The following is a 26,461-nucleotide window of genomic DNA, read 5'->3' on the forward strand; positions in this document are numbered from 1 at the left end:
AATATTGCAGTTTAATGCATTTACAATACTGACGATTTTGTCGTTTCTGTTCGGGGTGTGCTGGTGACTTCGCCGTAGTATGCTTTGTCGTTGGGTTCGCGGCCGAGAAAATTGGTGAGGCTTTTGAGTTCGGGTTGACTTCCTCCCGGCTGAAGCACAAGCTCGCGATATCGCAGACCTGTCGCTTTGTCCATCGGATCAGTTTTGAAGTGGCTAACCCATAAGTCCGTCGCGTACACCTTTGATCTGTGACTCGTTAGCAACCACCCGCGACTCTCGTCGTGGCGACTTACAAGGCATAGGTAAAATACGCAGCATCATACGCCCTAAACGGATGCGCAAACGATGCCTGTCCAATACTATCCGCCCTTCCCAGCCCCATGATCTCAGTCTTACTCTCATTCCACAACCTCGTCGTATCAACAGCCCTTCCCTCCTCAGCATTATGAATCGTAAGATCAAACAACGCCAGAAACACTTGATACAGCATCGCATGCGCACCATTGACATGTTTTGTCTTCGCGATATCCAGGGCTAACCTCTCCGGTAATATCTCATCCGGTCTTTCGCCCTCGTTCTTAGCTTTCCAGAAGGTTAGGTACTCGGGGGAGAGGTAGGAGTAGTGTTTTCCAAGGCGTTGAAGAACGGAGGGAACCCATATCCAGTTCTCGAGAAGAATACTGGGAATTTCGACGAAATCGCGCGCGCAGCCGTGTTGGTGTTTGGTGTGTGTTACGAGTTTGTGGATTGCGTGACCGAGTTCGTGAAACATTGTTTTTAACTCGGAGTGTAAGAGTAGAGTTGGTTGTGAGGGCGTGTGGAGGAGGGATGTTATTAGTGATGAAGAGGGATGATGGCGTTTGTTGTCTGATGTTACGAAGCCCTTCCCAATGTCAGTAGATAAATCCGTTCGCTATACTTGGGGGACTTACAGGTTGGATGAGAGAGCTATGCGCACCAGCATATTTCCCCTCTCGCGCATAAAGATCAAGGTACAGATATCCCAGAAACTCCCCACCTTGATCCTCAGAATTCCACGCTTCGTAGACAGTCACATCCTCCTGCCAAACAGGCGCATCAGTCTGTATAAACACCATCCCAAAGATCTCCTCAAAGATCTTCAGCATACCCTTCAAACTGTGATTGACCTCAAAATACTCCGAGATAAGAAGTGAATCAACAGAATATCTCTCCTTCTCCAGAATCCTCGCATAAAACGCCCAATCCCATGCATTCAGCCTCTTCACATCATCTCCATCCTCATCAGTACCGTTATCTCTGACATAAGCCTTCTTTATCTTAAATAGCGTGTTCATCTCTTCATCTGCAAGGGGTTTCAACTCTGTTCTGAGTTTATTCAGCATTTCCATGACGCTTTCGACGCTTTTTGCCATTTTATCTTGCATTTTGAGCTCGGCGTGGGTTTTAAAGCCTAGCATTCGCGCTGTGCTGTTGCGTAGTTCGACAGCGCGCTCGAGGCGTGTTACATTTTCGGGAAACCGGCTTTCTTTCGCCATGTTGTATGCTTTGCGTGTTTGGGCGCTGGTGGTGTGTTTCATGATTGAGATCATGTGGCCCTTCTTGAAAGTTGCTTTGAGTTGTCCTTCGTCGTTGGTCTTCATTGCATCGAGAATAGAAGCCGGTACACCATTGAGTTGTTCCCTCGTAAAGAAGATGCCCTCGTCAGATTCACTAATCGTCTTGCGTGCTGCAACAAGAACTTCGTTACGTTCCTGTACAGCAGCTTTGTACTGTTCCCTCACATCCTCATCCTCAATGCCAGCCCCAGTGTTCTGATACGCTCTATGCGTCTTGAACAAAGTATACGCATCTTCCTCTCCCAGCTTCTCTTCCCCACGCTGGTATTTCTCATAAACAGCTTTAACAAGAGCAGCTATATCTCTTCTCATGAGGGCCTCAGCATTGGCTTTAAGGAGCATCTGCTCCGCTGTGCGGGATGCATCGCGGAGGTCTTTATCCTCTGATACAGAGCTGAAGAGACGAATGATGAGGGTTTGTTTAGATACCGCGTGATCATCTTTTAGCATGGGGGTGAGTAGGTTGGAGTATGTTGCTGTTGAGGGTGTGAGGGTTGATGAAAGGGTGTTTTCGAGGGTGGTGGTTGATGAGATGAGGGATGAGGTTTGGGAGAGGATGGCGGAGGGTGTTGCTGTGAATAATGGAGGTGCTTGGGGTGGTTTGCGAGACATTGTGTGAAGATGGCGAAGTGAAGTTTTTGAGAAGAGAAGAGGGAGTCGTTGCGGGCGGGTGAGAAGTGGGAGGAGTCTCATGGGTGATGTTGGAGATGTTGAGTTTTGGATGCGCCAAACTGCGGGGCTGGTGTTTTGCTGTAGATCCATCAAGAAAACAGGCGACAAAGCACAACTGCTCAATATTTCTTTACTTAAGTAATTAGCAATTTTTGGCCAAAGATATTTTCAGGCTCAAGCTTCAATTCCAAGCCTTATCATTTTTTCTTACACTCTTAGGTCGTAAACTCCTTGAAAGTGAGGTGAGCTGCATGTGTTTCAGCTTACACGCCAAACGCACAAAGATGGCTTGATAGCAGTTTTGAATCTACGGCGCAAACATGAACAAGGTGGATGTCGTTATGAAGCCCTTGTGACCTCTATTATCTCGTCAAGTCACAATCTGACTCAAGCCAAACATTATTTTTCTTGCAGTGATCCTGTTATCTCGGACGTTTTCTGTTACTGTGTTTGGGTCGCTATTTATTACCCTATATTTGTACGCCATCGTGGCTTCAGTGAAATATCATGGCACTGGATTCTATAGCTTGTATGTATCATTGAGGTGGGGATCTTATTGAAGTAGAGCTAAAAACTTGATTGCTTCCTTGCGGTCAAGTTTATTTAATGTCGTGTTTCATTCATGTCAATCGTATACAACTTCATCATCGCCGAGATCCCGCTCCCCACAACCGCCAACACCATAGCTCATTTTACAACAACTGTACAACCAACCCAACCATTTCCAGACATTTACTGCATAACCAAAACATTCCTGAATCGGGGCTTTCCAGCCTGAAGACTCTCAACTGCGTCTTGTACCTTGGCCAGGGGATACCTCTCAGTCATACACTTAACCCCATGAATCATGGAGAATCGAAGAGCTTCCTCGCTGTCAAGCGCATGACCACTAGGCCAACCAACAACACTTGCACCCTTCAAAACCAGCGACATTGTATCAATCTCTGCGGGACCGACGGGCGCAAGGCTGAGAAGCTTGCCCTCAGCAGCAAGACCATTGACAAGTGGTGATACCGCCTTGGGGTTGGGTGCTGTTTGCACAATAATGGCGGCACCACCAAGCTTGGTGAGTTCTTCTGCCGGGTCGGACTTCTTGGTGTTGATATAGTGATGGGCGCCGAGTTGTTTGGCAAAGTCCGCCTTATCGTCGCCTGATGAGAGAACAGCGACTTCATAACCCATCTTGTTGGCGTATTGAACAGCCAGATGGCCAAGACCACCAAGACCCTGAACTGCAACGAGATTTCCCTGCTCAACATGCAACTTTCGAATACCATTAAAGACAGTAACGCCAGCACAAAGAAGAGGAGCAGCCTCAGCAGCATCCATCTCCTTCGGAACACGAACAACAGCCTCCGCTCTCAAAAGCACATACTCGGCAAACCCACCATCCTGACTCACACCATTAATCGCCTTGTTATCGCACATCTGGAATTGAGCGCGCTGACACTGGCGACAAGTTCGGTCATGACCACCGTGCCAAGGTCCACCAACACGGTCGCCGTTCTTAAAGTTCTCAACGCCTTCGCCGACTTCGACTACATCGCCGATGATCTCATGGCCTGGAACACGGGGGAATACATCGCCCATGTGGCCGGTGCCGAGAGCTACGTCGGAGAAACAGACGCCGCAGGCGAGGACCTTGACGAGAATTTGGCTTTTGGAGGGGTGTTTGAGGGGAACGTCGCTGAGAGTCCATGATGCGTTGACTTTGTCGAGGACACAAGCCTTGTAAGTCTGAGGAAGAGAAGACATGGTTGATGTTTGATTGACTTTCAATTGAGACTTCTTGATTGATCGATGAGATCCTAATGATATGAGATTCTCAACGAGGAGGAAACAACAACTTATATACAACAAACCCTCAACGCCCATACCTCAAAGAGCGTCTACACTAGCAATGCATCATAGCAAAAAGTACATTTCTCTCCATTTGCTAACTCCGTTCTCCGATAAAGAAAGTTCAACGCATCATGGCAAACGGAATAAACTCAACTATCGCAAAGATCCGAGTGTCATTGGACAATTCCCGGATTTAGGGCGTTGGTAATTACATCACCGGCACTTCAGCCGTGCCGGTCTTGGTGTTGATCTCGGGCATGTATAAAGCCGTAAATGGACATCGGATATGCCAGTCATCAATTCTTCCAAAACCGATGGTCTCTGATTGGGCGGCAATTAATCCGTAGCTGGAATTATCCGAGAGCTGGAGGTCAAGCCACAGTTCAGCCACATCTGAAAATTTCCCCCACCATCAATTCAGTTCGCGATGTAAAGCTTAGAGTATCGGTAGGGTGAAACTTCATTAAGGAAAGATGCCTCTCGACACGTCAACATACTCATTAGCGCTCTTGCGCGTCGACGGAAGAAGATGGAACGAACTGCGTCGTCTCCATGCGCAGATCCGAACTCAAGATGCAGCGGACGGTTCATCATATCTCGAAATGGGCCATACAAAAGTCATGTGTGTCGTGACCGGTCCTTCAGAGCAACAAGTTCAAAGACGTGGTGGACAACAAGCTCCTCGTGATACAGCAGCTATCAATGTCAATGTTGTGGTAGCGGGTTTTTCGGGCGTGGATCGAAAGAAGAGAGGGCGCAATGACAAGTACGTTTCTTGCTAAGCAGTAGGAGAGTTTGGATGCTAACGGTTTAGGCGCATACAAGAGATTGAAACGACGATTGCGAATGCGTTTTCTTCGAATTTACATACACACCTGTTTCCTCACTCTTCGATCACCATCTCTCTTCACGTTCTATCACAAGACGGATCCCTCCTCGCCGCACTTCTCAACGCAACGACCCTCGCCCTCATCGACGCTGGTATTCCCATGACAGATTACATCGCCGCCTGCACGGCCGGTTCAACATCAACATACGCCGCGGGCGACGACACAGCCGATCCTCTCCTCGATCTAAACAACCAAGAAGAGCAAGAACTCCCCTTCTTGACGGTCGCGACACAAGGTGATACCGACCAGGTAGCTGTACTTGTCTGCGAGAGTCGTGTGCAAGTTAGCAGGCTGGAGGGAATGTTGGTGGTTGGTGTGGATGGGTGTAAGCAGGTGAAGCAGTTCTTGGATCAGGTTGTTAAGGATAAGGGCGCTGAGATGGTGAAGGAGGGTGCGGTGGAGAAGAATGATGCTATGGGGATGGATTTGGATGATTAGATACCATATGCATTGGGTCATCGAATTGTTCTGGAGTTATTTGTTTGATCTGCTATATGACAGGTATGTCTTCGCTATCAAGGTTATAGTCACAGACTAATTGTAAGATATAAGGGATGCCCTTTACAGCTCCTCGTGCTTGATCTCCTCCTTGGTCTTAGGCTCGGCTTCAGACTCAGCGACAGGTTCGGCCTCGGGTTCTGGGGTCTTTGCCTTAGCCTCAGCTTGGGTCTCGGATTCAATCTCAACCCCAGTCTCAACCTCAGTCTTAGCTTCCTTAGGACCGTCAGTCTCAATCTCAGGCTCAGGGTCAGTAGCCTGGGTAGACTTCTCCTCAGCAGCCTCAGTCTTCTCGACAATAACACCCTCAGGGATCTTCTTCTTGGCACCCTCGCCCATGCGAATAGCGTCGATCCAGTTCTCAACACTAGCGAGGCTAAAGTCGCCCTCGTACTGGCGCCACCAGTTTCGGCGGGTATTGATAGCGATCAGGTTAACCTCGTTCTTGAACCCAAGAGCCTTGGGAAGAGTAGAGGCAGCGTCGCTGTCGCTGGGAACAGCGATGATGGGGAATGTCTTTCGACCACCGTGGACATACTTGGTGTTGAGGTGGGAAAGCGAGTCAACTGCCTTCTCGCCAGCTTCGCCAGGAGTGAAGACAAGAACACAGGTGTGAGACTTGGGAGCAAGACACTCCTCGGCAAGCTTCTCCAGACTAGAGATAGTAGAGATAGGAATGATGGTGGGAACTGCTTCGGCAGCCTCAGTAGAAGACTCCTTTGACTCAACAGGCTCCTCCTTAGCAGCCTCGGTTGCTTTGCTCTTCTTGGTGCTCTTAGAGCTCTTGGACTCAGCCTTCTTGGGCTTTGAGCTCTTGGTGTTGCCAGTAGCGTGAACGGGGTTAGGCTCCCCAGCCTGGGAGAGGAACTTGACCATATCCTTCTTGACCATCTCACCATCGTAGACGATAGGATCCTTGCCTTCACCGGGGATGAGGACAAGAGCGGGGAACTTCTCAATGCCAAACTTCTTAACCGCAGCTGTCTCCTTATCACGGATCTGCGCCACTGAAATAACATCGAGGAAGTCAATGGCAATGCTTCGAATCAAAGCACTAGTCGTTCCCTTGGAAGTGAAGAGAATAGCCTTGGGCTTATCACCCTTGAGGAAAGAGTCAAGATCCTTGTCGCCCACACGCGTAACATGGTTGTTGATCTTGCTCATGACAGCCTCTTGAATAGCGCCTGCTGTTCGTTGACCCTGGTAGTCTTCAACAACAGGGTTACCAGTCTTCTTTCCAGGACGAACGATCTTGAGAGTTGGGAAGCCCTGAACACCCATACCACCACAGAACTGCTTGTTGGACTCTTCATCACAGTCAATGGCGGCGACCTGAGCGAGACCATCGAGGTTCTTGGCGACCTTTTCGTAAGCGGGCTTGAGGTTCTGACAGTGGCCGCACCATGGGGCGTAGAACTCGACAATCTATGATGTGTCAGTGGCGATAGTCAATTGTGAGGAAGAGAAAGGCTTACAGAGGTGTAGTTGGACTTTGCAATGAGCTTATCGTAATTGCGAGCGTTGACTTGAAGAACAGGCGAGTTCTTGGTGTAGATGGCAGCTTGAGCCTCTGGCAGAGCCGCAAGGGCAGCTGTCAAAGTCACCAAGAAAGAGGTGGGGTTAGGCATGACGATGTATCTTTCAGTACAATAAACACAAACGAGAAAAGACAATACTTGATTGATTTGAGATAGAGGGAATCTCTCTGATTACTTCAAAGACGAAGTTATAGTTGCCTGCCTGTTGGTCCGTCAAGAACAAAGTGGCATCTTCTGGAAAAGGAAAGGAAAGGAAAAAGCCACGGTGACAGACCTTCAGAAAGTGAAGCCAGGGTCTCTGATTCGACAGTTGAGCTAGAGCCACAAGTGGCGTGAGCTGATCGAATCCGGGGAACCAGTGGCTGTGTGCCGCTAAGCCCTTACGTCAATGGCCTAGGCAGACAGAAAGAGGAGAGGTGGGGTGCATGATCTCCAAGACAACTTGACTTGACTTGACTTGGAGTTGGCATTAATTTGCGCCATCTTGACTCGACTCTCACCCTCAAACGATTACTTCTCCGAGGTTACTTGGGGATCTCCAGATAGTATCTCAACATGGCAGAACCTCTTCCAGCTGCGCTCAAAATCCCTGAAGTCAGTCGCTTCATCAATCGCGCAAATCAGCTGAGAAGCATCAAGCCCGCTATCGCATACTGGTGTAGGCAACCACAAACCTCTTCACTCGAGACCATCTCTGATAATGTTTCTCAGGCGAATACCATGCTGTGAACCAGATCGTGGGAAAGAGCTTGCACACTACCGACGACGATACCTTTGAGTTCACAAAAACACTGATCGAGCGCCTCGAGGCAACAAAGACGGAACGAGCTGATGATGATGCGATCGTCGATAACGCTGCGGGACAAGCCTATGTTGAGCAATTCGCTCAGCAGACATTTGAAAGAGCTGAGCGCACTATGCGCGCTAACAAGGTGACGAGGTATGTCGCCTTCTCCACGTTATAAGGGCGAGACTAACAGATGTAGACAAACCGCCGACACATTCGACGCTGCCGCGACGTTCTTCGACCTCACCCGCGAATGGGGCGAGCCCGATCCCGAAGTCGTCAAGAAGATCAAATTCGCCAAATGGAACGCCGCTCGAATCCTAAAGGCCATTCGCGAGGGCAAAGATCCCAACGAGACGAACCCCAATGCTCCTGAGCCTGAACCCGAAGTTGCGCTCGATCCCTCCGATCCTGAAGTCCAACTTCTGTCTGGAGCTCCTCGCGCTTCGGTTGAGGATGTACCAGATGCTGGAGAACCTCCCAGTGTTCCTACCTTTACGGATGCGCCGCCTAGAATTCCAGATGACCCTGGATATTTCCCTCCTCAGCCAGAACACCAGCCCCAGGCGCCTGAGCCATTTGTCCCGTCGCCTTTGAGCCAGAGTCCCACGCCGGGTCTATCTGGAGGTCCTCCTCCACCACCGCCTGTTGGTCTACCGCCTGCTGTGTCTCCTGTGCCAGAGCCGCCAACACAGCCTGCGACGCAGATCCCTCCTCAGCCATCACCTCAAATTCCAACCAAGCTTCCTTCGCAATTTGCTCCCCCCCCTCCACAGCCATTCACACCGTCGGCACCTCCATCCTGGACAACAACTCCGAGCGCCCCTCATCCTGCTGCTTCTAACCCTCCACCCGTGATCCGTCAGGCCCCTGCTTCTCAGCCTCCAGTACCAGCGCCTGTCCAGACTACCGGTTTTGCAACAGATCAACGGGATATCAACCAGGCACAGAAGCACGCCAAGTGGGCTATATCAGCACTTAACTTTGAAGATGTACCCACTGCGGTTCAGGAGCTGCGCAATGCACTTAGAATGCTTGGAGCTCAGTAGACAGTTTGTTAGTGTTTTGGATTCACGAACCATAGATGAAAACGATACCACGAGAGGAGATAGCATGAAAGGGCTACTATAGTGATTCATCTTATAAATATAGCTAAGAGTGTATGTGTCATCCGCTGCATACCAGTATAAAAGTCCGCTTCGTAAATCTCATTTGAGCCAAAAATCTTACTCATGCAAGTCGTACACTTAGGCCAAAGCCAGCAGACCATGTGCCTCATACCCAGGATGAGGAAATCCTTCAGGATATCCTACTTTCTGAGTCTCATCTTCTTCGTCAACAGAAGTGTCCGTCCATCCTCTCTCAGGGCCCCATTCAATGGCTAGACCAGCTTCGTTCACGACGCCCATGAGGCACTGCATCATGTCACCAGACTTCTTAACGCTGGTCCAACCGTCAAACTGGACTGTGTGAACAGATGGCAGGGCCTCCAGAACATCAGTCAGAAGATTCCGGCTGAATCCCTCGTAGAACCCATCTGAGCGACGCCAACCCTGGAAGATGTTGTCGCTAGGGTCGCACTCCACAAAGACATTCAATCGCTCAACATCAATACAGTCTGATAGTCCAAGCGCGGGGTTAACAACCCATCCCCTCGGAGGCGCATTCCATCCCGGTCCAAGTCTTAACTCCAGCGATGTAACACATTTGCGCTGCTGCGGCTTCAACCTCGCCAGCAGAGGCTTCTTGCTCTTGAAATATTTTCCGGGGTAAGTCGGAAACAATCGAAACGTCCGTGTGCTGTAAAACGCAAAAGTCGCCTCATCATGAACCTGTCTGCAAACGCGCATAAGACCTAGTTTCTTATGCACGCGCTTATAATTCTGAGGACCAAGGTCTAAAAGCGTATCGACATCGTCGAAGAAATATGTGTAAATTTGAATGCGCACTTCGGCGGGTAGTGAGAGGAAGTGAAATGGTGTTTTTGGGACTCGACGTTTTGGTCGGAGAGGAATGAGAGGAACGTCGAGGGTCAAGTCGGCGATGTTGATCTTGTTGACATCTTCTTCTGTGACGGCGGGTGCAGGGTCTGCGGGGGGTGCGCTTTTGTTGGAGGGCATTACGATGCGTATTGAGCCAGCTGGACGAGAGCTCAGCGACGGGCGAGAGGCTGAGCTCTTGCTCGATCGTCGGGCCATGGTGAGTGGTTGTGAGGACGAAGTGGCGAAGAGGAGAATTTCGACGATAAGGAAAGTTGATATGCGTAGGTCGAATCTCTAGGGAGATGACAATGGGCGCAGACAAATTGTCAAAGCGTGAAGGATTTCGTTTATTTTTGAGTGAGGTTTGTCATGAGGGTGGGTATCATGGTGTAGAAACAATCGATGAGAAAGCACTGTAGAAGGCGGCGTCAAATTGGAGTCTCGGGTAGCTAGTCGGAATAATCGGGGACTATTTAGATCGTGGCGAACAAGAGAATATCTTTTGCTGAAGAGAAATCGTGAGAAGACTCTCGATGTCACAGGTGAAGTGATAGAAATGAGATAAAAAACAGATGAGGAAAAACAATATCACAGTCAAATATCGTCTTATTGTTTGAGAATGTCATCAACTTGAATGGTCAATTCAGTGAACAAGGGTCTTTACTGGGCATCATGGAGGGGGTTCATGATCGGAGCGTGACCGGAGCTACTGTCCCGATTTCACGTGAACGACAAGAGCGTATGACGCCATCGGCCTATCAAAAGTCCGTGCCACTGGACACGGCTAATCCACGGTGTCTTTCCTGAAGAAGCTCCACTTTGGCAGAACCGTGCGATTTTTTTCCACGGCCGACGACGCCATGCCATTCTATGGCGGAGTATCAGACCAACTTCGTCAAGCTGCACGTCAACACCCCAGGCCATTGAAGTTCGACCCTTCACCATCGAAACCGCCAAACAACCCCTCCAGCCTTAGCGGTTTAGTTTCTCTCCCTTCGCTATGCTATCCAGAGTAGCCCAGGCTTCGCGCTTGGGCTTGATGACAGCTCGTCTGTCACGGCCCGTCGCATCTCCTTCTCTCCGAGCACTTCCCGCCGTCGCTCCTCAATTTGCCTCGCCATGGCTCCGGACATATGCCAAGAAATCCTCCCCTCAACAAAACAAAGATTCGAAACAGAAGCCTTCCCAGGCGCAAAACGATGCTGAAAACGTTGAGAAACCTGCCGAGAATGATGTTAACAAGGCTGGCGAGAAGTCTACCGAGGCTCCGAAGGAGGGAGAACAAATACCTTTCGATAAGCTACCCGATCTGACACAGGGTATTCCTTCGACGCTATTTGAGGAGATGGGCGGTGATAAGAAGAAGGATCAGAAGCAGCTACAGGAGATGGAGGAGGCTGAATCTAGTGGTGGACGTGAGCGATCGGAATATGTCTCTACGTCTGAGCGCAATCGCAAGTGGTGGACAAGATTCATGCTTATTGCGACTGCTGCCGGTGGTACTCTGAGTGTTCTATACATGGGTCGAAACTGGGAAGACACTATCGAAGCTGAGCGTCACTCTGACATTCCCAACGGCCCTGGTCTTGGTTTGTGGTGGAAGCGTGCTAAGGCCCGTTTGACCGAGTCCGTCACTTACTACCAAGAGCCTGCATTCGAGAAGCTCCTCCCCGATCCCGACCCCACGTTCGAGCGCCCTTATACCCTCTGCCTGAGCTTGGACGACCTTCTTGTTCATAGCGAGTGGTCTCGTGAACATGGCTGGAGAATTGCAAAGCGACCTGGTGTGGACTACTTCATACGGTATCTTAGTCAGTACTATGAGCTGGTCCTATTCACCTCTGTGCCGTTTGCTACTGGCGAGCCTATCATGAGGAAATTGGATCCCTTCCGATTAATCTTGTGGCCCCTCTACCGAGAGGCTACCAAGTTCGAGGATGGAGAGATCGTCAAGGTAAGCCTCTTTACAATCGTTGATAAACTTGCGCTAACTAACTAGGACCTCTCCTACCTTAACCGTGACTTGAAGAAGGTGATCATCATCGACAGCAACCCCAAGCACGTCCGCAACCAACCCGAGAACGCCATCATCCTTGAACCCTGGAAGGGCGACCGAAACGACAAGGAGCTCGTCAACCTCATTCCCTTCCTCGAGTACATCCACACCATGCAGTACGACGACGTCCGAAAGGTCCTCAAGTCCTTCGAAGGCAAGCACATTCCCACCGAATTCGCCCGTCGTGAAGCCATTGCCCGCAAAGAGTTCCAAGCCAAGCAGCTCGCCCACAAGCAAAAGCACGGCTCTGGCGTCGGCGCCCTAGGCAACCTCCTCGGTCTCAACCCCAGCAACATGAGCATGATGGTCTCCCCCGAAGGCGAACAAAACCCCGCCGAGGCTTTCGCACAGGGCAAGATGCTACAAGACGTCGCCCGCGAGCGCGGCCAGCGAAACTACATGGAGCTCGAGAAGCAGATCCGCGAGAACGGCGAGAAGTGGCTAAAGGAAGAAGCCGCCATGATGGAGGCAGCCCAGAAGGAAGCTATGAACAGCATGATGGGTTCGTTCTCTGGCATTTTCGGAGGCGGCAACCCACCCGAGAAGAAGGCTTGAAAGGGGGGTGCTGAGTGAGGTGGCAAGCACATCTCCACTAATTAATGTCTTGTAATTTTTTACGATAGGGGAATCTGTGTTGCAAAATACCATACTTCAGATTGGGAAGAGGTCTTATAGAAAAAGCATGGAGGGATTATGTCCTTGATGATTTGGGGCATTTGGTGTAAGAGTGAAGAGGGACTTTGTATATTAGGTGTATGCTGGGGATGATGTAAAAATATGATGTTACAAGTAAAAGTTATGAGATAAGATTGAAGCAATGTGTTCCAGCGTCTCTTATTGTTACCGTGATGTTTTTTGCTGTCTTGAGCTTTCGGAAATCTCTACCGTGGCTTGCAATTGCACCTATAGGTGTTGGTGTGTTATCAGCCTTTACTTAGAGTCCAATCTGGCTGAGAGTTGACGCTCCCCGCGCGTGTCACGCGTTGTCAACGTGAAGCTATCACCAAGACATCCTGGCCCGGTCCCAGGGAGCAAGAAAACTTCTGTTCTAAACCTAATGTGTCAATATTAACTAATCTAAAGGCATAATAGGTCTGTCCTAAATTTACCTAATTCTTTTTGTCACTTAGAATTGAGGTCCTACGTTTTCTTGCCTCCCCTAGCCTTGAACATTGAACATACTTTGAGATTCAGCTTTCAATACCAATCCATGCGATCGTCCTGTTGGGAAGGCGAAGAACAGAGTTGGCAGCTTCATGTTTGTCGTGGACTACAATAACAGCTTCCCACTGGAGAGGCGATAGACCACCATCTCAAATGTCGATATGCCAATGAGAGCTCACAGTCTGTATGTTCAAAGCAAGGCAAACGTCTATCACCTGAAAGCTCATCCTTCCACGTATCGCAACAAAAGCCAGTACCTCGCACTCATTGGAGTCCCCTCAAGATAACTTGTAGATGGACCAATACAGCTCGGGGGGGTTCGGTTTGATTGGCAGAGGTGAATCGTGAATAGCCTCATGGTATTGACTTCCCGCTGTTGCCCACTCATTATACTTCTACACAGGGCACGTGCCGCGTTCGAGCGTGTTTCTTCGAGGGCAAGATCATTACATTAAATTCGAGGCTGTGGTGACAAATGGAAGGGACAGAGCTATAAAGGCCACACCTCCTCCCACATCCCCTTCATTTTGGCCCCTGCTCCATCATCATCAAATTCGCAAAACACCACTCATCAATATCTTTCCTTACCCCACCTTTAAGTTCTGTTGATTATAAGCTCTCAGCCACAGGTCTCAACTACCTACACATATCACACTCACCCCACCCCATCCTTCAAGATGTGCTCTTTTCTCATCCGCGACAAAAATGCAGAAGCTCGTGACCAGAACCAATTCAAGTATCGTCGCACCAATTCGGTGTTTAACCCTGCGGATGGCAAATATATCATCCGAAGTGACGTGGAGGCCATTAGAGCCGGTCAACGTTCATTCTGGATAGACGGTCCTCATCCTATTACATTTAAACCAAAGACCGTCTACGACGGCGGCCCCAAGCCCGTGTTCAAGACGGTTAACTGGAGTGGCGGTGCGGACGCGAATCGAAAGGAACCCCCCCGAAGTACGGTTCATCGCGAGCCCGCCAAGCCCGTGTTCAAGACGGTTAACTGGAGTGGCGGGGCAAACCCGATGCGAAAGGAATCTCCTCGCGGTACGGTCCATTACGATGTAAGTGACCAAGACTTGTTAAAAAGATAATGGATGTCCGTTTGCTGATGCTTGAGAAGTAAGTGAGCGAGCTCACCTACACGACTATGCTCCCTCGAGCCTGACGCCATTTTTATGAATCCAACAAGGTTATGCACAAGCTTATAGGGGGATCTGGGCTTGGTAATGCTGGATTGATTGATTGATAGTTAAGGCTTATGATGTCTTGACGAGATATATCAAGCCAATTTGGATTTGCTTTTCTAAGGGGGAGGATATGGGTATTGGCATTACTCTTTTGCATTTGATAGTGGAGGTAATAAACCATATTGCACACCCTACCTTATAACTCTTGCCTGAAACTGTAATAAGGTGATAAGGTTCAGGGGCCAAAAGAAGTTTCAGTCCCAATACAAAAGTAAAGAACAAAAATTAACACATATGGGCAATATATCGTTGGCACAAAACCGCGATGCAGCACGAAATGCTAACACACATCGCCATTAGTGCATTTTCCTAGCAATCCATTATCCTAAGATGCCCTAGCTAAAAGACCAGAAATAACAGGGAATTACCTAGATACCTAATCCCTAACAAAAATCAGCCAAGATCACTGCAAGCTAACATTGTATCAGCCTTTTGGCAACCGTCAGGTCGAGCCAACAGGTAGTTTAGACTGAGTTGTGGGCCTTTGATCTCATCTTTCGTTTCGACTCTTGAGCTGGATGTTGATGAACCATGTCTCCCCAGCCGCTTCCCCACCCGTAGGCAGGGGACCTGTCATAGCGCCCTATGAAAGGGCGCTTGCTTTCTGCAGCATGGACTTTGCTTCCCAACACTGGCGCGGGGGACGAGCTTCCTGACCTTGAGGCAGGGGACTTGGCAGGGGACTCGCCGGGCAGTGGATATCCCTTGAATCGCCTGGAATGCTGTTAGCCAAATCAACTCTTTGATAAAGTGAATATCATGACAGTGCTTACTCAAGGCCCTCGATGTGCCTCTGGCTCTTCAACTTTTTCTTGTTACGTGCCGACTGGTACTGTTCCCTTCTCCAAGTATCCTCTGCATGCTCCTGAGGAGTCAGAGGATAGTACTTGTTACGACCTATACCCTTGAATTGACTAGATCGCTCCCGTTCGACCTTCTCCTCCTTGGAGTGGGAACTGCCCATTGTGAGGAATGTTGGTAAGTTGATCGATAGGTAGTTAAAGCGTGTGATATTGTGCGTTGACGATCAGGCGAAGATGGAGAATGGGATGAGAGTTGGGAGACAAGATGAAAGAACGAAAGAATGAAAGAGGAGCATGGAAGGGGAGAACCCGTGGGATGTTATCTTGGAGTGACTTCCCCGTCAATAAATCAGACGCATTTGGTAACCACAGTTATATTGCTTCATTATTGGCAGTCTATTCTTACAGTTCATAAGTCCTCCCTATAGCTTATGAACCGAGCAACAAGGTTCAATGTCGGACCAACAGCCTTTCCATCTTGGACGAATGGATTCTTGCCAAGTGGTCACTTGGAAATATTGCAACAGGTGAGGCTTGCGGTATCTCAGAGTAAGAACAGGCTTGCACTAACTACTTGCGTGTCTGTATGGAACGAAGTCTAGGATAGATATCCTAAGTTTTCTTGCGTCCCACGACTTGACCAACAACATCAAGCCGAAAATCCGCCAATACTCTCCACGAATAACTTAGCTACCAAAGCATGTACCTCTTTAACAGGATGATATGAATCAAAGAAGATATGCTTCTCGGGATCACCGCATAACTGTCGTGGAACACCTTCGCTCGTATAAACGCCCGTGAGACATGCAGTCGGAGGATTAACATAGTCCTCATCGAACCCGTACGCCTCGGGATCCGAAAACAAGTCATTGAATAAAGCTTGAACGTCGATCACTGCGGTTTTGGCGTATGCTGAGTATCCTGCCGCGATTTGCTCCAGACCTTTTGTCAAGGCGGGGACGTAGTCCTGGACACTGGGAACGTTGTAGGTTGAGGAATTGTATGTTGCTGGGAAGGTTGTTGCGTTGAGATAATTCGCTAGAATTATATTCTTTGCACCTGTATTGAATCAGAATATGACTCATGGGCTAGAAGAGAGGTCTTACCAGCTTGATATAATCTGTTGATGTTCTCGTTGATCAAACTCGTAACCTGTCCTCCAGTAATACTCGTATTGAAAAGGATATCATTGGCTCCAATCCAGTGAACAAAGATATCACCAGCCTGAGGTGTATCCCAAGACAAGAATGACAGAACTTGATCGGCAGCTGAAGGCACAGGAATCGTCGATTCAGCACCTGTACCTCCAGCGACAAAGTCATTGTTCGTAGTCGCTCCACCAGTGGCGAGATTGATGAGCTCAAGACCAAGCTGCTTCGCCACTACATCGTTCCATTTCGGTCCATTCCTTTCCAAAATCAATATATAATCTCAATTGAGGGTAAGAAAACTCACGAGAAAGAATGGTGGTAGTACGCTGGATCAACAGGCCAGGTCCCATTGCTCACGACCCAAGAACCATTCCCGTTATCGCTGAAACTATCACCAAAAACGATAAGCCTCGAGAACTTGGCAGGATGATCAACGGGATACGCATGTGCCAAAAAGCTGCCGTAAAGGCCTGTTAACAAAGCGCTGAACATTTTCATGGTTGTTGAAGAAGCTGAAATTAGCTTGGGATTGTTGAAGGGATGGGGTGATAACCTCGGCAAAAAGCCACCGACGATGGGAATGTCTTGTATTCATATAAACAACATTTCTCTGCCACAATATGACGCCCAAGAAATAGAAGATATGATTGGTTACTCCGCCATTTGGGCTTATTGCTTATCAAGAAAATGAATCCTACGATATTTCGTCATGTAGGTTTCCGTCCATACGAATGCTCGGGAAGCTGTAGCCGGGATGTTCGGCAGTGATTGTTGGGATAGTTTGAGTAGATCTCATAAGCACTACGACTCGAAAAGTCCTATGTCTTACCAGTAACTTTTAAACCAGGTTGAATTTATAATATTAATGGTATGCTTCTCATCTGACTGGTATTCCGCTTTAGTTGATCGAGATGCTTCGTACGCTCACAAGAAGTTTCCATCACCCAGAAAACTAAACAACAGAGCCTCAGTCTGCTCATCCATGATCATATTCCCCGTATCAAAACTCTCCGGCGCCGTCGGCGTCCCAACATATCCCTGCGCCATAGCCTTCGAGCTCTCCCCAACCTTCCTACAAATATCAATCAACTTCCCCCTCATCTGATTAAACATAGACGGTAAATATCTCGGCGGCGTCATACCGGCGCCCTCACTCATAGCACCCTCAATCTTGACCGCCAACCTTTCCAGCGTCGAAGTGAAATCGTGTATGCCCGTGACGAGGTTCGGATCCCAGAGGGTGGAGTGTGTAACCAATAGCCGGGAAAACATGTTTATGCAGTGTCCCATTTGGATCCAGTAGGTGTACGGCATGGAGAGGATTGTGGGTGATGTTAGGAGCAGGAAGTTTTCGATTACGGCTTTGACGGCGTTGAGGCATGATACGAGAAGATAAGAGCAGCGGAGGGCGTGGGGGGAGGGGTCGGAGGAGGGGAGGAGGGTTGGGTCGGTTGGTTCGTGGAGGCGTTCGTCGATGCCAATTTTGTAGAGGTAGACTTGGAGCATGTGGAATGACATAGTCAATGGTGCTGTTCACAGTCAGAATCAGGTGCCGAAGGAGTTTCAAGCTTTTGTCCTACCTTGTAGACGAGATCCTTGGTGTAGAGTAGCTCCAAGATCTTGTACCTGTCTCTCCACATGCGATGTTGCCATAAATAGCGTATGCGAGATCTGTGCCTCATTTCTATCCAAGTCTTGGTACAGTGTTGCACTAATCGAGCTAGCAACGAGTTGTATCCTCACCAGCTGAACAAGATAAGTATCCCAGGGAGATTCCAATCCTGCTTCGAGAATGGAGCAGTTGTTGTTGATGGAAGGTCGCGAGGGCATTGGTACAATATCTTTGACACAAATTCTTAGTCTAGATGGGGTTAGCTAACATAATGAGAGTATATGGTGGCTTTTTCTTACAAGGAATTCAACCAAAAGACTCCCAAGTGACATCTCCTTTCATCACTTGTTCTCACAGGCTGAGGTTCTTGGTTCTTGGTGATTTCAGTCAGAACGCCCGGTGCAGTCTTGGTGCCCGACGATGGCTCTTTGTCAAGCCCGAGCTCCGTAACCAGGGACATAGCCATGTACATAAGATTACTGAGCTGGTGACCGAGAACCCAATGAGTTTGGTACCTGCTGGTGTAAGCTTCCATCAACCCTCAGTTCGGACAGAAGACTTACCATGCCAAGAATACCAAAATCCCTTGAAGCAGCTGAAGATTCTTCTCCGCAAGCGTCCATATCCTCCGTCCAATCTCCTCCCGATACTTCTGTGCAAGCTCCTGCTGAACCTCAATATTCTCCTGACAAGTAACCACCATGATCGCCATATACAACATCGGTCGTTCTTGAAACAACTTCTCAGGACTTTCATCCAGGCCTATCCACACGAAGGGAAACAGAGGCATCATTTCTTGACGATATGTTTCTAGCATTTTATAAGCCAGACGGTGAGAGCCAGAGGATAACGGGAATGAAAAGAGCGCGTGGATAGGTGACTGAGATTCTGGTGGTGTTTGTGAACTTGAACTTGTAGCTGATGAGGCTTTTCGTGGATGAGTTGCTATTGTTATTGACGGGAGGGTGGTTGTTGATGATGATGATGATAGGAGGTTTGCGACTGAATCGAACTTGGATTCGAGCCTTAGAAGATCACTAGTAAAGTCAGTCTACTGCTAGTTGGCAAGACTAGGTACACAAACTCTCGCGCATAAGTCCCTCCCTTCGAATGACTCCTCCGACTATGACTCCCTCTAGGCTGAGAATTACACTCCTTGTTCAATCTTTCACATCTATTATTAATGTTAGCTCTATCCCCAAACCCAATACTGAGTACTCACCTTGTACACCGCTTCTGCCCCAATACCATATCACATCTGACCTTTGCACTAGCACAAACCGTGCAAGCCTTGAGACCTCTGAGTCTCGTATCATTGCCGTCCATGTTGATTGCGAGGTGATGATAATGAAAAGGTGATTGTTGGGCTCTGAAATTGATTGCAGCTTTGGACGTCATCAAATGGGCTTAGTCTTAGTGGCTATGCTGTGGTCTTGGCGTGGCTGGCGCTTGATCCTTGGCGTGTTGAATCCTTCGGCACTCAAGGTGAGAACAGCCTAAATAGGAAGCCCGCATAATGTTACCCGTATGTCACTGTAACACTTATACGTCTATTGCTAAACCAAAAGCCTATTGAATAGTTGATAGCGGGAAATTGGCTTCTGAACTAGTTGTAGAGACTCAATGATGTCCATACGCCATCCTTAGGGGTCGGCTGTCCTAGCACTACACTCAGTGGAAACAACCAACAGCATAGGTTTCACTGAAGCTCTTTGACATCAACCAACAGCATAATAAACTTGATTATGATTCACCGGTTGAGCACGCCGGATTTTAGCTGAACCGATACATGCAGAAGCCCATGATTACATAACTCCATACGGGCTTTGTTGTCTCGCAGGCAGCTGCAACAGTGATATTGTTTTCTCTAAGTTCATTTCTTTCAACCAACATCCAGTTTCAGCAAACCAAGACAATTCTTACAAGGTCTATCATGTCTACCACCACCAAGAGACCAAAAGTCTTTGCATATGCAAAATTTGATCTTGATGCTCTTATTTCTCTCGCCACAAGACTTCGAGGCCAATCATGCACTGTTGATACATCAACGAGATCCAAAGCTGGTAGTACCCACTGGGTTATTTTCATCGCTTTCGAGGATGGCACCGAATGGGTGTTCAGGTCTCCCCGTAGCGGACCAAGCACTATCATCACTGAGAAATCTGTATCCAAGTTACTCATCAGCGAGGCCGTGACACTGAAGTATCTGAGCACTCTCAGCTCGATCCCTGTCCCAGAGGTTTTCTCGTTCAAGTGAGTCTGCTCTGTCATATGCTACGTTCGCCGACAAAGGCATGAAGACACTAATAGAGTTCCATAGCGGGGACTGTGACAATGATATTGGAGTGCCTTTATATTCTCATGAGCAAGGCTAGTGGCCGTTCATTATCCGAGTATGACTGGATTGAGCTGTCTCAAATAGAAGGGTATCCAAATAGACGCCCACTTCTCCACATAACGGACCAAGATCGGGAGAAGGTTATGGAGCAGCTGGGAACCATTATGTCACGTCTCTTGAGCAACAATTTCGATAAGATCGGATCACTTTTTGAAGACAGTAATGGTAATCGTTTCGTTGGTGAATGCCTCAGCCCTTCGCTCCTCTGGCAACACAGGGATGAGCTACAAGGCATTAACCGAGGCCCCTTTGATCAAGAGAGCCAGTACCTTCAGTCACTAATCTCAGCGTTCGTAGCTCATGCTGAGGAACTTCCACTCAGACCACACAGTTTCTTCGCTCCAATCCCCGATCCCTTCGAATATTCGAATTGGACTAGCTATCGCCAGGCAGTGGAAAGATGGCGGACTTTCTGTTCCATGGGAGATAAGGTTGAGGGTAGCAAGAACCGACTTGCGTTCTGTATTGCGGGTCAACTCCTGAACGAAATGGTTCCTGGCTTAGCGTCAACGGACGGAAAGTTTGTGCTCTGTCACCCAGACCTTCACCTCGGCAATATCTTTATCGATGAGGACTTCCACATAACGTGTATCATGGACTGGAGTTCTACGTCGTCAAGTCCTATGGTGGAGCTGCTTACCACTCCAGGGATCAATGGCTCACTTTCACCGCCCGGGCCGTCCCTTGTTGCAGCTTTCAGATCGGCATTTCGCAATGGGGGCCAAATCTTGGCTTCTGACCAATGGGATAGAGCTGACAAGATGTGGTATTGTTTGCGACTGGTTCGAATGCTTTCTACCCAAGACTACACGCTCTTCAAGTCGCTGTATGATCTTGTGTACGAGAGGAATTCAGATGATATCCCTCGACTCTTTTATGAGAGGACTATGCAAGAGTCTGGCCAAGAACTATTCGCTGATTTGTGCCTGGCTGAGTCTGAAGACGAAGAAGTGTGCAAAGGTGAGCAGGAGGATAAAGAACATGGTCTAACGAACGTGTCTGTCGAAGTAGGAGTTGCAAGAAAGATTACACTGATGTCTGAAATGAACCCCAACTTTGTTGCGGATAACAGACTGTGGCTATGATCGAGAACGTCTTGAAAACATCGGATTTATAATCTACTTCTCTTACCTTCTGATATTGGGTTATAAAAGTAAAATCTTATGATTCCTTGCAAGAAGTAGCTTGGGATTAGAAAAGCCCTAGATGGGTTGGAAGCACGAGAAAGGAAAGAAAGAAAAGAAACGACCAACACTTACAGTAGGCTCGAGGGCCTTCGGGCTGCTCACAGTATGCCCAAGTTCCTGTAGTATCAATCTCCCAGACCTTCAGGAACGACATGCGTAGCCTCTTGTCACATTCGTCATGGAGGTATTAACGAGTGTCAATGCCTGGTGTGTACATCACAACACCATGAAACCTAAAATGCTTGTAAACCGACAGAGGTACCAGCATGCCCAGTCCAGAGTTGATTGTGTTACCATCGAATTATGGAATGACAATCAGTCGATCCTTCTCGTAGGTGTAGCAAAGCTTCAGACAAGTGCGGTAGCCTTGATTTGTACGATGCATGCCTGGGTAATGGATGAAAGACCATCTGACTTTGTTATTCGGAATCAGTCTCCCTTCCATCATATAATCGCCATTTTTGGAACATATAGAAATGAGATTCTGTCCCATGATGAGAACCACGTGCTCATCACAGGAATGACGGCGGTTGATTCAATTAAACCGGAAGTCATTTTTCCATTTACTGTAAATCCTTTAAGGTAAACAATGGCGTTTATTGGTAGCGGTGAGTTCCGAGTACGTGATGCAGCGTGCTTAGAACCAAGTGGCTTATTTGCTGGAGCAAGAGGCCGCAAACAATATCGCTCGTATAATGTCAATATTGACTTTGTACAACAGACGATGTGACGAGACTCGAGTAAACAATCCCAGCATGAAGTTTCGCTAAAAATAGAGACATGGCTTGGTGCCTGAATGCGCCAGAACTGTCCTTGTGACATGCATCTCCCCGTCAGCGCGAATGCCCCCAGCGATGCATTCCAACAAGCAAGGCGCATGACACCGCAAACAATGGTCTTGTGGCATTGTTTACCAATTGCATATAATTTTGTCGCAAACATTTGAGATTCATCTGTTTTGATGAGGTCTCGGAAGATCCCCCTGGAGGTGGTATTTGGCCTAACCCGTTGCAGGCTCATTTAATTTCAACTGAAACATCCATGTCAAGGACCCGCACGCCATCAACTCCTTACAATATGTCTTCCTCGCCCTGTGGCTTTGACCAATCGTTCATCTCTCCCCACTCACTCTCTTTTTTCTTGCCTTGCACTCTCAATGAGAGAGAGCGTTGCGTTCTCTACAGGATGGCAGCCCATTCGCCTCAGCTTAACCGCCGCGGGTCGGTAGACCAGCTTTTCGAGCTGGTGGAAGGTCTCGACGAGACCCAGATTCACACTCTCCTTGAAGACTTCAACAATACCGTCACGAGCAACATTCCCGTCTCCCACGGCATCGACTTTTTCGAGCATCCTACGACTGGCGTGTCCAAGACGAAGACTACACCTGTGCGATCATCGTCGATTCGAAAGTCGTTTAAGCAACTTCCTAGGCTGTTCACGCGCACGCCGAGTAAACGAGCTGTTTCTGCACCGATTGCGCGTCCGAAAACAGCGGCGCCGACGACGAAGCACTATAGACGGATTAGTCGACCTGTGCTACCGACGCTTTCGAGTGGACCAGACCTAGATGCTCTGCTCTCGGCGTATCTTGCACCAGCGCCACCGCCATCGTCTTCGCACAAGACTATTTCTCCATCGCGATCGATATCGAGTAATTCTACACTGAGCCTCGAGGCGGAAGATTCGGGCGTTGATTCACTGGCACCGCTTGTGTTTGGTCGACCGCAGCGGGAAGCGAGCCCAATGGGCGATATTATGGAAGTGCTCTCATTCTAAACACTTATGGACGAATAATACCTGCCAACACGGCATTTGGACGTCCACCACGACAGTAGTGATGCAACCACTACAACAACACCATTTGCTAGCTCTGCTTTGACATTGGCTCGGCGTTTTCTTATTCTGCACGATCATTGGAGGCGTTTTTAAAGCTGTTTGCTAGTCAGGAACTAGACTGTCTGTCACCGAAGGAGAGGTCCACTTTCTACCATATCAACCTGTTTGCACTCAATGGATTCACGAATTCATTATAACTACCCAACTACGTACCAATCTACTATACCCTTTCTTTGTTATTTGCTCTTTGACTCTGGCTTTGGTGACTATTTGCCGGAGCAATTTTCTCGCATTGACTGCGCACATCGTCATCTCCTAAGGCGTTAGTGTAGTGGGCCTGCGAGACGACATATCTTGGCAGAGCTCATGAGCTTGCTGCTTGTTAAAGATCGTACTGCTGCATCTGTCGTTTCTGCTACTCTCGAATCAAGGGGCCCAAGCAAAATAATCGAAGAGTTTACTAAGTTTATCCTAAGCTATCATAAGTTATTCTAAACTGCCCCAAATTTACCTAAATATTGTTATCATTTAGGATCATCATTTATGCTCTTCCCTCGTCTAACTAAGGGACTCAAAGACGGTGAATATTACCACGTGACCCCACACTGGGGGAACTATCGTGGGGTGGGCTTGGGCCCAAGAAAACTTAGGAGTGACAGAGCAGATTCATTCGCCAACATCGACAACTTTTCAACTTACCAACTTTCAAAGATCTTGAAGATGGGACGCGGAGATGTTCCATGCCACGTCATCGGCAAGGTCTTCGATGAGAATCAGCAGATCATGGATCTTATCGAAGAGCTCGCAGCAGAGAAACAGCAAAACAAGGTCCAGATGCAACTCATTCTTGACAGAATTTACAGGAACATCGCCCGGTACGGTGATGCCTCTGAGGGCAAACGCAGTGTTGAAGCTTATGTTTACGACGCATGGCGAGGTCTCCTGAATACTATCAAAGCTATCCTGAAATTGCCTGGTACCGATTTTGTAGGCGCCAGGGTGTGTTTGTTTCTTGGTGCAGAACTCATCCGCCACCCTGGTGTCCCGAACTAGTATGAAGACGACACAGCGGATGAGGAACTTGCGGATCTTTATGAGCTTTGTACAGAGGCCGATGACGTCCTCCTCAGCGCTTTGCGCACGATCTGGATCCGTAGCGGGCAGACTGAATCTTTTGACTGGGTATTTACAGAGCACCGAATCGACAGACCCATCAGGTACTTTGAGGCCGAAATCGCCGTGTTCCTGTCACTCGAAGGGTACAAGCGCCGTTTCGGAAGAAGACAAAAGGGACAACGGTTTTACTATTCCGAACCAGCGGACAATGAGAACTGGAAACTATATACAGGACCGAAACCACGATGGGACTGCGAAGAAGGAACAGGCCTGGATCCGGATTGGCACTGGAAGCTTGAAGGAAAGGCCGAGCCCATCATGGGTGCCTTTGAGTACGACATTCAACCGCTGGACGAGAGGAATGACTTAATCACTGACTGGGTTTACGTCTTCCGCCGTTCTTGGCAGTTTTGCTTTGACGCTCAGCAGATCGCGGAAGCAAACCTTGGTAAACAACGACAAGAACTTCTGAACAAGATTTTACTCCATCACCACATCCCGCGAGAGATTCACAGGCAGATTCTATCATATCTCACGGACCGTGAGCCATTCCCTTATCTGAAGAACCTCGACATTGGCGCAGCTTACACCCCTTTCCCCACCGTCGGCGAGAGATGTCTGGACTGTGAGCATCTTGATGAAACCTCGGCCATCAAGCGCACATGCCCTCAAGCAGGTTTATACATCTGGAACCTTGCGTTACGGCGGTTTCATAGCTTTCACAAGAATAGCTTCAACCAGTGGTCTCTATGCAGCCACGGTAGTGATTGCAAGGGCCACCACGACTGCAACGATCATGGCTGGGCTGTCCGTAGAGATCCAGAGTTCACTCTGTTTATCGAGAAGGAAGCTTCTCGAGGCAATGATGAGTTCCTGTCTCTAGACCAAGTCGGACTTGGCCCCGTTCAACATATTCGTCTCGACAAAGAGGGAGACCGTGCCCGACACAAGCGACTTGATAGTGGAATGATGATCTACTTTGAACCCTTCCGAGACTGGGAGATGGTGGGTGGTCTGAGTGGTTTGGTAGACAGCATGCTCCACGGAAGAGTGCTGTGCAAAGCATGGAATGAAAAACACGATGATGAAGACGGCGACGATGAGGACGACGACGATGAAGACGACGACGATGAGGACGACGATGATGAGGAAGGCGATGATGAAGGCCTTCACGAAGCTGGAACGTACAGTAATCCGGCCAAATGGGCTCTTGGCCGGAACCTGCTCGCTCAGAGAGTTGCGGAGAAGGCGATCAAAGACCTCCATTCGTGGCCGGGGCTATGTGAGTGGTGCGAGTGATCTGGCAAAGAAGCCTTTGCCAGGGAAATGATTCGCTCCGTTTTACAGATGGACCATCGCTCCACAGGATATAGCTTTTGCAATTGGAGGCCAGGTAGTATTCCTGCCACAACTTCCTCGTCATACTGGAGGGGATTGGAAATTCTGTAAGTCTGGATCGCCAAGAACTATTTAGACAAGGTTGGCTAACATTCATGCCGTCGTTCTAGGAGTGCCATCTAGCCATCGAAAACATCGACTATGACTTGGCGAAAGCGCGCGTTTGGCCTAGAAAAACGCATCGAGATATCATCAGAGGCGCCAGCCTCCATCGAACCAATGGTTACAGAGTACCGACTACCACTTGCAAAGGACGGAAGGCTGGAGAAGGATTGGGATCGGGAAATATGGAAAAGTTTGTAGGACACTGTACTATTTCTTTTGCCAGGTTTCTTCTTTGGGACAACCTGTTGGTTTGGACTTGCGGTTTGCGTTTGTTTGTCACTTATCGGTATAGTTGCCGGCAAATAAGGGGCTTGGGATGTTATAATACTGTAGGATAATTGAAAACAATGAGTTGTTTCGTCTAGGAATTGCACTACAACCGCATCAAAAGACTTCCACTGAGAGAAAACTCGCTTCTACAGTTTTTTTTCGCCCTTTTTCTTCGCTACCTTTCACCGTAATAGAGAATATGTCGGTCTGCATCTGCCGTTTGCATCCCATGAGTCCTGCACTACTTACCCGGTGAGGCATGAGATGAGCCTCAATCCTCAGCCAATATCAACTGTCAATAGCTGCAG

The 26,461-nt window shown here is 48.6% G+C and overlaps 14 protein-coding genes across 14 annotated transcripts; 7 read left to right on the plus strand and 7 right to left on the minus strand.

The window, feature by feature from the left end:
* Positions 1-20: 20 nt before the first annotated feature.
* On the minus strand, positions 21-2,210 carry BKA55DRAFT_686526 (uncharacterized protein; the record flags this gene model as incomplete). The annotated part of the gene is made up of 3 exons (XM_046198947.1): positions 21-246; positions 294-883; positions 933-2,210. The coding sequence occupies 3 exons, from the start codon at positions 2,208-2,210 to the stop codon at positions 21-23; spliced, it is 2,094 nt and encodes a 697-aa protein (XP_046052826.1).
* Positions 2,211-2,794: 584 nt separating this feature from the next.
* BKA55DRAFT_560031 (chaperonin 10-like protein) lies at positions 2,795-4,360 on the minus strand. The gene has a single exon (XM_046192054.1). It carries the CDS (start codon positions 4,143-4,145, stop codon positions 3,003-3,005), a length of 1,143 nt encoding a protein of 380 aa, XP_046052827.1. The 5' UTR covers positions 4,146-4,360; the 3' UTR covers positions 2,795-3,002.
* Positions 4,361-4,585: 225 nt separating this feature from the next.
* Positions 4,586-5,440, plus strand: BKA55DRAFT_504290 (3' exoribonuclease family, domain 1-domain-containing protein; the record flags this gene model as incomplete). The annotated part of the gene is made up of 2 exons (XM_046187077.1): positions 4,586-4,878; positions 4,927-5,440. The coding sequence occupies 2 exons, from the start codon at positions 4,586-4,588 to the stop codon at positions 5,438-5,440; spliced, it is 807 nt and encodes a 268-aa protein (XP_046052828.1).
* A 123-nt stretch (positions 5,441-5,563) lies between these two features.
* Positions 5,564-7,128, minus strand: BKA55DRAFT_504357 (uncharacterized protein; the record flags this gene model as incomplete). Its single annotated transcript, XM_046187086.1, has 2 exons — positions 5,564-6,925; positions 6,976-7,128. 2 exons carry the CDS (start codon positions 7,126-7,128, stop codon positions 5,564-5,566), a joined length of 1,515 nt encoding a protein of 504 aa, XP_046052829.1.
* Positions 7,129-7,400: 272 nt separating this feature from the next.
* BKA55DRAFT_560037 (Vta1 like-domain-containing protein) lies at positions 7,401-8,942 on the plus strand. The gene is made up of 3 exons (XM_046192055.1): positions 7,401-7,696; positions 7,750-7,978; positions 8,025-8,942. The coding sequence occupies exons 1-3, from the start codon at positions 7,594-7,596 to the stop codon at positions 8,872-8,874; spliced, it is 1,182 nt and encodes a 393-aa protein (XP_046052830.1). The 5' UTR covers positions 7,401-7,593; the 3' UTR covers positions 8,875-8,942.
* On the minus strand, positions 8,943-10,463 carry BKA55DRAFT_560039 (uncharacterized protein). The gene has a single exon (XM_046192056.1). The coding sequence runs from the start codon at positions 10,021-10,023 to the stop codon at positions 9,073-9,075; it is 951 nt and encodes a 316-aa protein (XP_046052831.1). The 5' UTR covers positions 10,024-10,463; the 3' UTR covers positions 8,943-9,072.
* A 344-nt stretch (positions 10,464-10,807) lies between these two features.
* On the plus strand, positions 10,808-12,418 carry BKA55DRAFT_505234 (HAD-like domain-containing protein; the record flags this gene model as incomplete). The annotated part of the gene is made up of 2 exons (XM_046187169.1): positions 10,808-11,761; positions 11,807-12,418. 2 exons carry the CDS (start codon positions 10,808-10,810, stop codon positions 12,416-12,418), a joined length of 1,566 nt encoding a protein of 521 aa, XP_046052832.1.
* Positions 12,419-13,569: 1,151 nt separating this feature from the next.
* BKA55DRAFT_272026 (uncharacterized protein) lies at positions 13,570-14,386 on the plus strand. Its single transcript, XM_046185476.1, has 2 exons — positions 13,570-14,091; positions 14,151-14,386. Exons 1-2 carry the CDS (start codon positions 13,705-13,707, stop codon positions 14,151-14,153), a joined length of 390 nt encoding a protein of 129 aa, XP_046052833.1. The 5' UTR covers positions 13,570-13,704; the 3' UTR covers positions 14,154-14,386.
* A 355-nt stretch (positions 14,387-14,741) lies between these two features.
* On the minus strand, positions 14,742-15,241 carry BKA55DRAFT_735194 (uncharacterized protein; the record flags this gene model as incomplete). Its single annotated transcript, XM_046201291.1, has 2 exons — positions 14,742-14,991; positions 15,051-15,241. The coding sequence occupies 2 exons, from the start codon at positions 15,239-15,241 to the stop codon at positions 14,742-14,744; spliced, it is 441 nt and encodes a 146-aa protein (XP_046052834.1).
* Positions 15,242-15,442: 201 nt separating this feature from the next.
* On the minus strand, positions 15,443-17,017 carry BKA55DRAFT_637280 (GDSL lipase/esterase). The gene is made up of 3 exons (XM_046197051.1): positions 16,536-17,017; positions 16,187-16,488; positions 15,443-16,139 (listed from the first exon to the last, which is right to left on the minus strand). Exons 1-3 carry the CDS (start codon positions 16,727-16,729, stop codon positions 15,730-15,732), a joined length of 906 nt encoding a protein of 301 aa, XP_046052835.1. The 5' UTR covers positions 16,730-17,017; the 3' UTR covers positions 15,443-15,729.
* Positions 17,018-17,062: 45 nt separating this feature from the next.
* On the minus strand, positions 17,063-19,191 carry BKA55DRAFT_560043 (uncharacterized protein). Its single transcript, XM_046192057.1, has 6 exons — positions 19,066-19,191; positions 18,928-19,017; positions 18,407-18,880; positions 18,143-18,358; positions 17,812-18,092; positions 17,063-17,760 (listed from the first exon to the last, which is right to left on the minus strand). The coding sequence occupies exons 1-6, from the start codon at positions 19,167-19,169 to the stop codon at positions 17,156-17,158; spliced, it is 1,770 nt and encodes a 589-aa protein (XP_046052836.1). The 5' UTR covers positions 19,170-19,191; the 3' UTR covers positions 17,063-17,155.
* A 585-nt stretch (positions 19,192-19,776) lies between these two features.
* Positions 19,777-21,326, plus strand: BKA55DRAFT_535968 (uncharacterized protein; the record flags this gene model as incomplete). The annotated part of the gene is made up of 2 exons (XM_046189760.1): positions 19,777-20,096; positions 20,156-21,326. The coding sequence occupies 2 exons, from the start codon at positions 19,777-19,779 to the stop codon at positions 21,324-21,326; spliced, it is 1,491 nt and encodes a 496-aa protein (XP_046052837.1).
* Positions 21,327-22,613: 1,287 nt separating this feature from the next.
* On the plus strand, positions 22,614-23,204 carry BKA55DRAFT_686539 (uncharacterized protein; the record flags this gene model as incomplete). The annotated part of the gene is made up of 1 exon (XM_046198948.1): positions 22,614-23,204. The coding sequence occupies one exon, from the start codon at positions 22,614-22,616 to the stop codon at positions 23,202-23,204; it is 591 nt and encodes a 196-aa protein (XP_046052838.1).
* A 603-nt stretch (positions 23,205-23,807) lies between these two features.
* On the plus strand, positions 23,808-26,339 carry BKA55DRAFT_672760 (uncharacterized protein; the record flags this gene model as incomplete). Its single annotated transcript, XM_046198005.1, has 4 exons — positions 23,808-24,263; positions 24,318-25,662; positions 25,754-25,825; positions 26,107-26,339. The coding sequence occupies 4 exons, from the start codon at positions 23,808-23,810 to the stop codon at positions 26,187-26,189; spliced, it is 1,956 nt and encodes a 651-aa protein (XP_046052839.1). The 3' UTR covers positions 26,190-26,339.
* Positions 26,340-26,461: the final 122 nt, after the last annotated feature.

Source organism: Fusarium redolens (assembly GCF_020744475.1).
Source record: "Fusarium redolens strain MPI-CAGE-AT-0023 chromosome Unknown BKA55scaffold_4, whole genome shotgun sequence".
NCBI classification, from domain to species: domain Eukaryota; kingdom Fungi; phylum Ascomycota; class Sordariomycetes; order Hypocreales; family Nectriaceae; genus Fusarium; species Fusarium redolens.

Excerpts from the sequence above, each read along its gene's own strand:
- BKA55DRAFT_560031 (XM_046192054.1), bottom strand. The coding sequence starts at position 4,145 with ATGGGCGTTGAGGGTTTGTTGTATATAAGTTGTTGTTTCCTCCTCGTT.
- BKA55DRAFT_560039 (XM_046192056.1), bottom strand. The coding sequence starts at position 10,023 with ATGGCCCGACGATCGAGCAAGAGCTCAGCCTCTCGCCCGTCGCTGAGC.
- BKA55DRAFT_272026 (XM_046185476.1), top strand. The coding sequence starts at position 13,705 with ATGTGCTCTTTTCTCATCCGCGACAAAAATGCAGAAGCTCGTGACCAG.
- BKA55DRAFT_637280 (XM_046197051.1), bottom strand. The coding sequence starts at position 16,729 with ATGAAAATGTTCAGCGCTTTGTTAACAGGCCTTTACGGCAGCTTTTTG. Across the intron at positions 16,489-16,535 it reads TACTACCACCATTCTTTCTC|GAATGGACCGAAATGGAACG; the intron begins GTGAGTTTTCTT and ends GATTTTGGAAAG. Across the intron at positions 16,140-16,186 it reads CAACAGATTATATCAAGCTG|GTGCAAAGAATATAATTCTA; the intron begins GTAAGACCTCTC and ends GATTCAATACAG.
- BKA55DRAFT_560037 (XM_046192055.1), top strand. The coding sequence starts at position 7,594 with ATGGCAGAACCTCTTCCAGCTGCGCTCAAAATCCCTGAAGTCAGTCGC. Across the intron at positions 7,697-7,749 it reads GCCCGCTATCGCATACTGGT|GCGAATACCATGCTGTGAAC; the intron begins GTAGGCAACCAC and ends AATGTTTCTCAG. Across the intron at positions 7,979-8,024 it reads CGCGCTAACAAGGTGACGAG|ACAAACCGCCGACACATTCG; the intron begins GTATGTCGCCTT and ends TAACAGATGTAG.
- BKA55DRAFT_560043 (XM_046192057.1), bottom strand. The coding sequence starts at position 19,169 with ATGGACGGCAATGATACGAGACTCAGAGGTCTCAAGGCTTGCACGGTT. Across the intron at positions 19,018-19,065 it reads GGGCAGAAGCGGTGTACAAG|ATGTGAAAGATTGAACAAGG; the intron begins GTGAGTACTCAG and ends CATTAATAATAG. Across the intron at positions 17,761-17,811 it reads CCAAGGATCTCGTCTACAAG|CACCATTGACTATGTCATTC; the intron begins GTAGGACAAAAG and ends GACTGTGAACAG.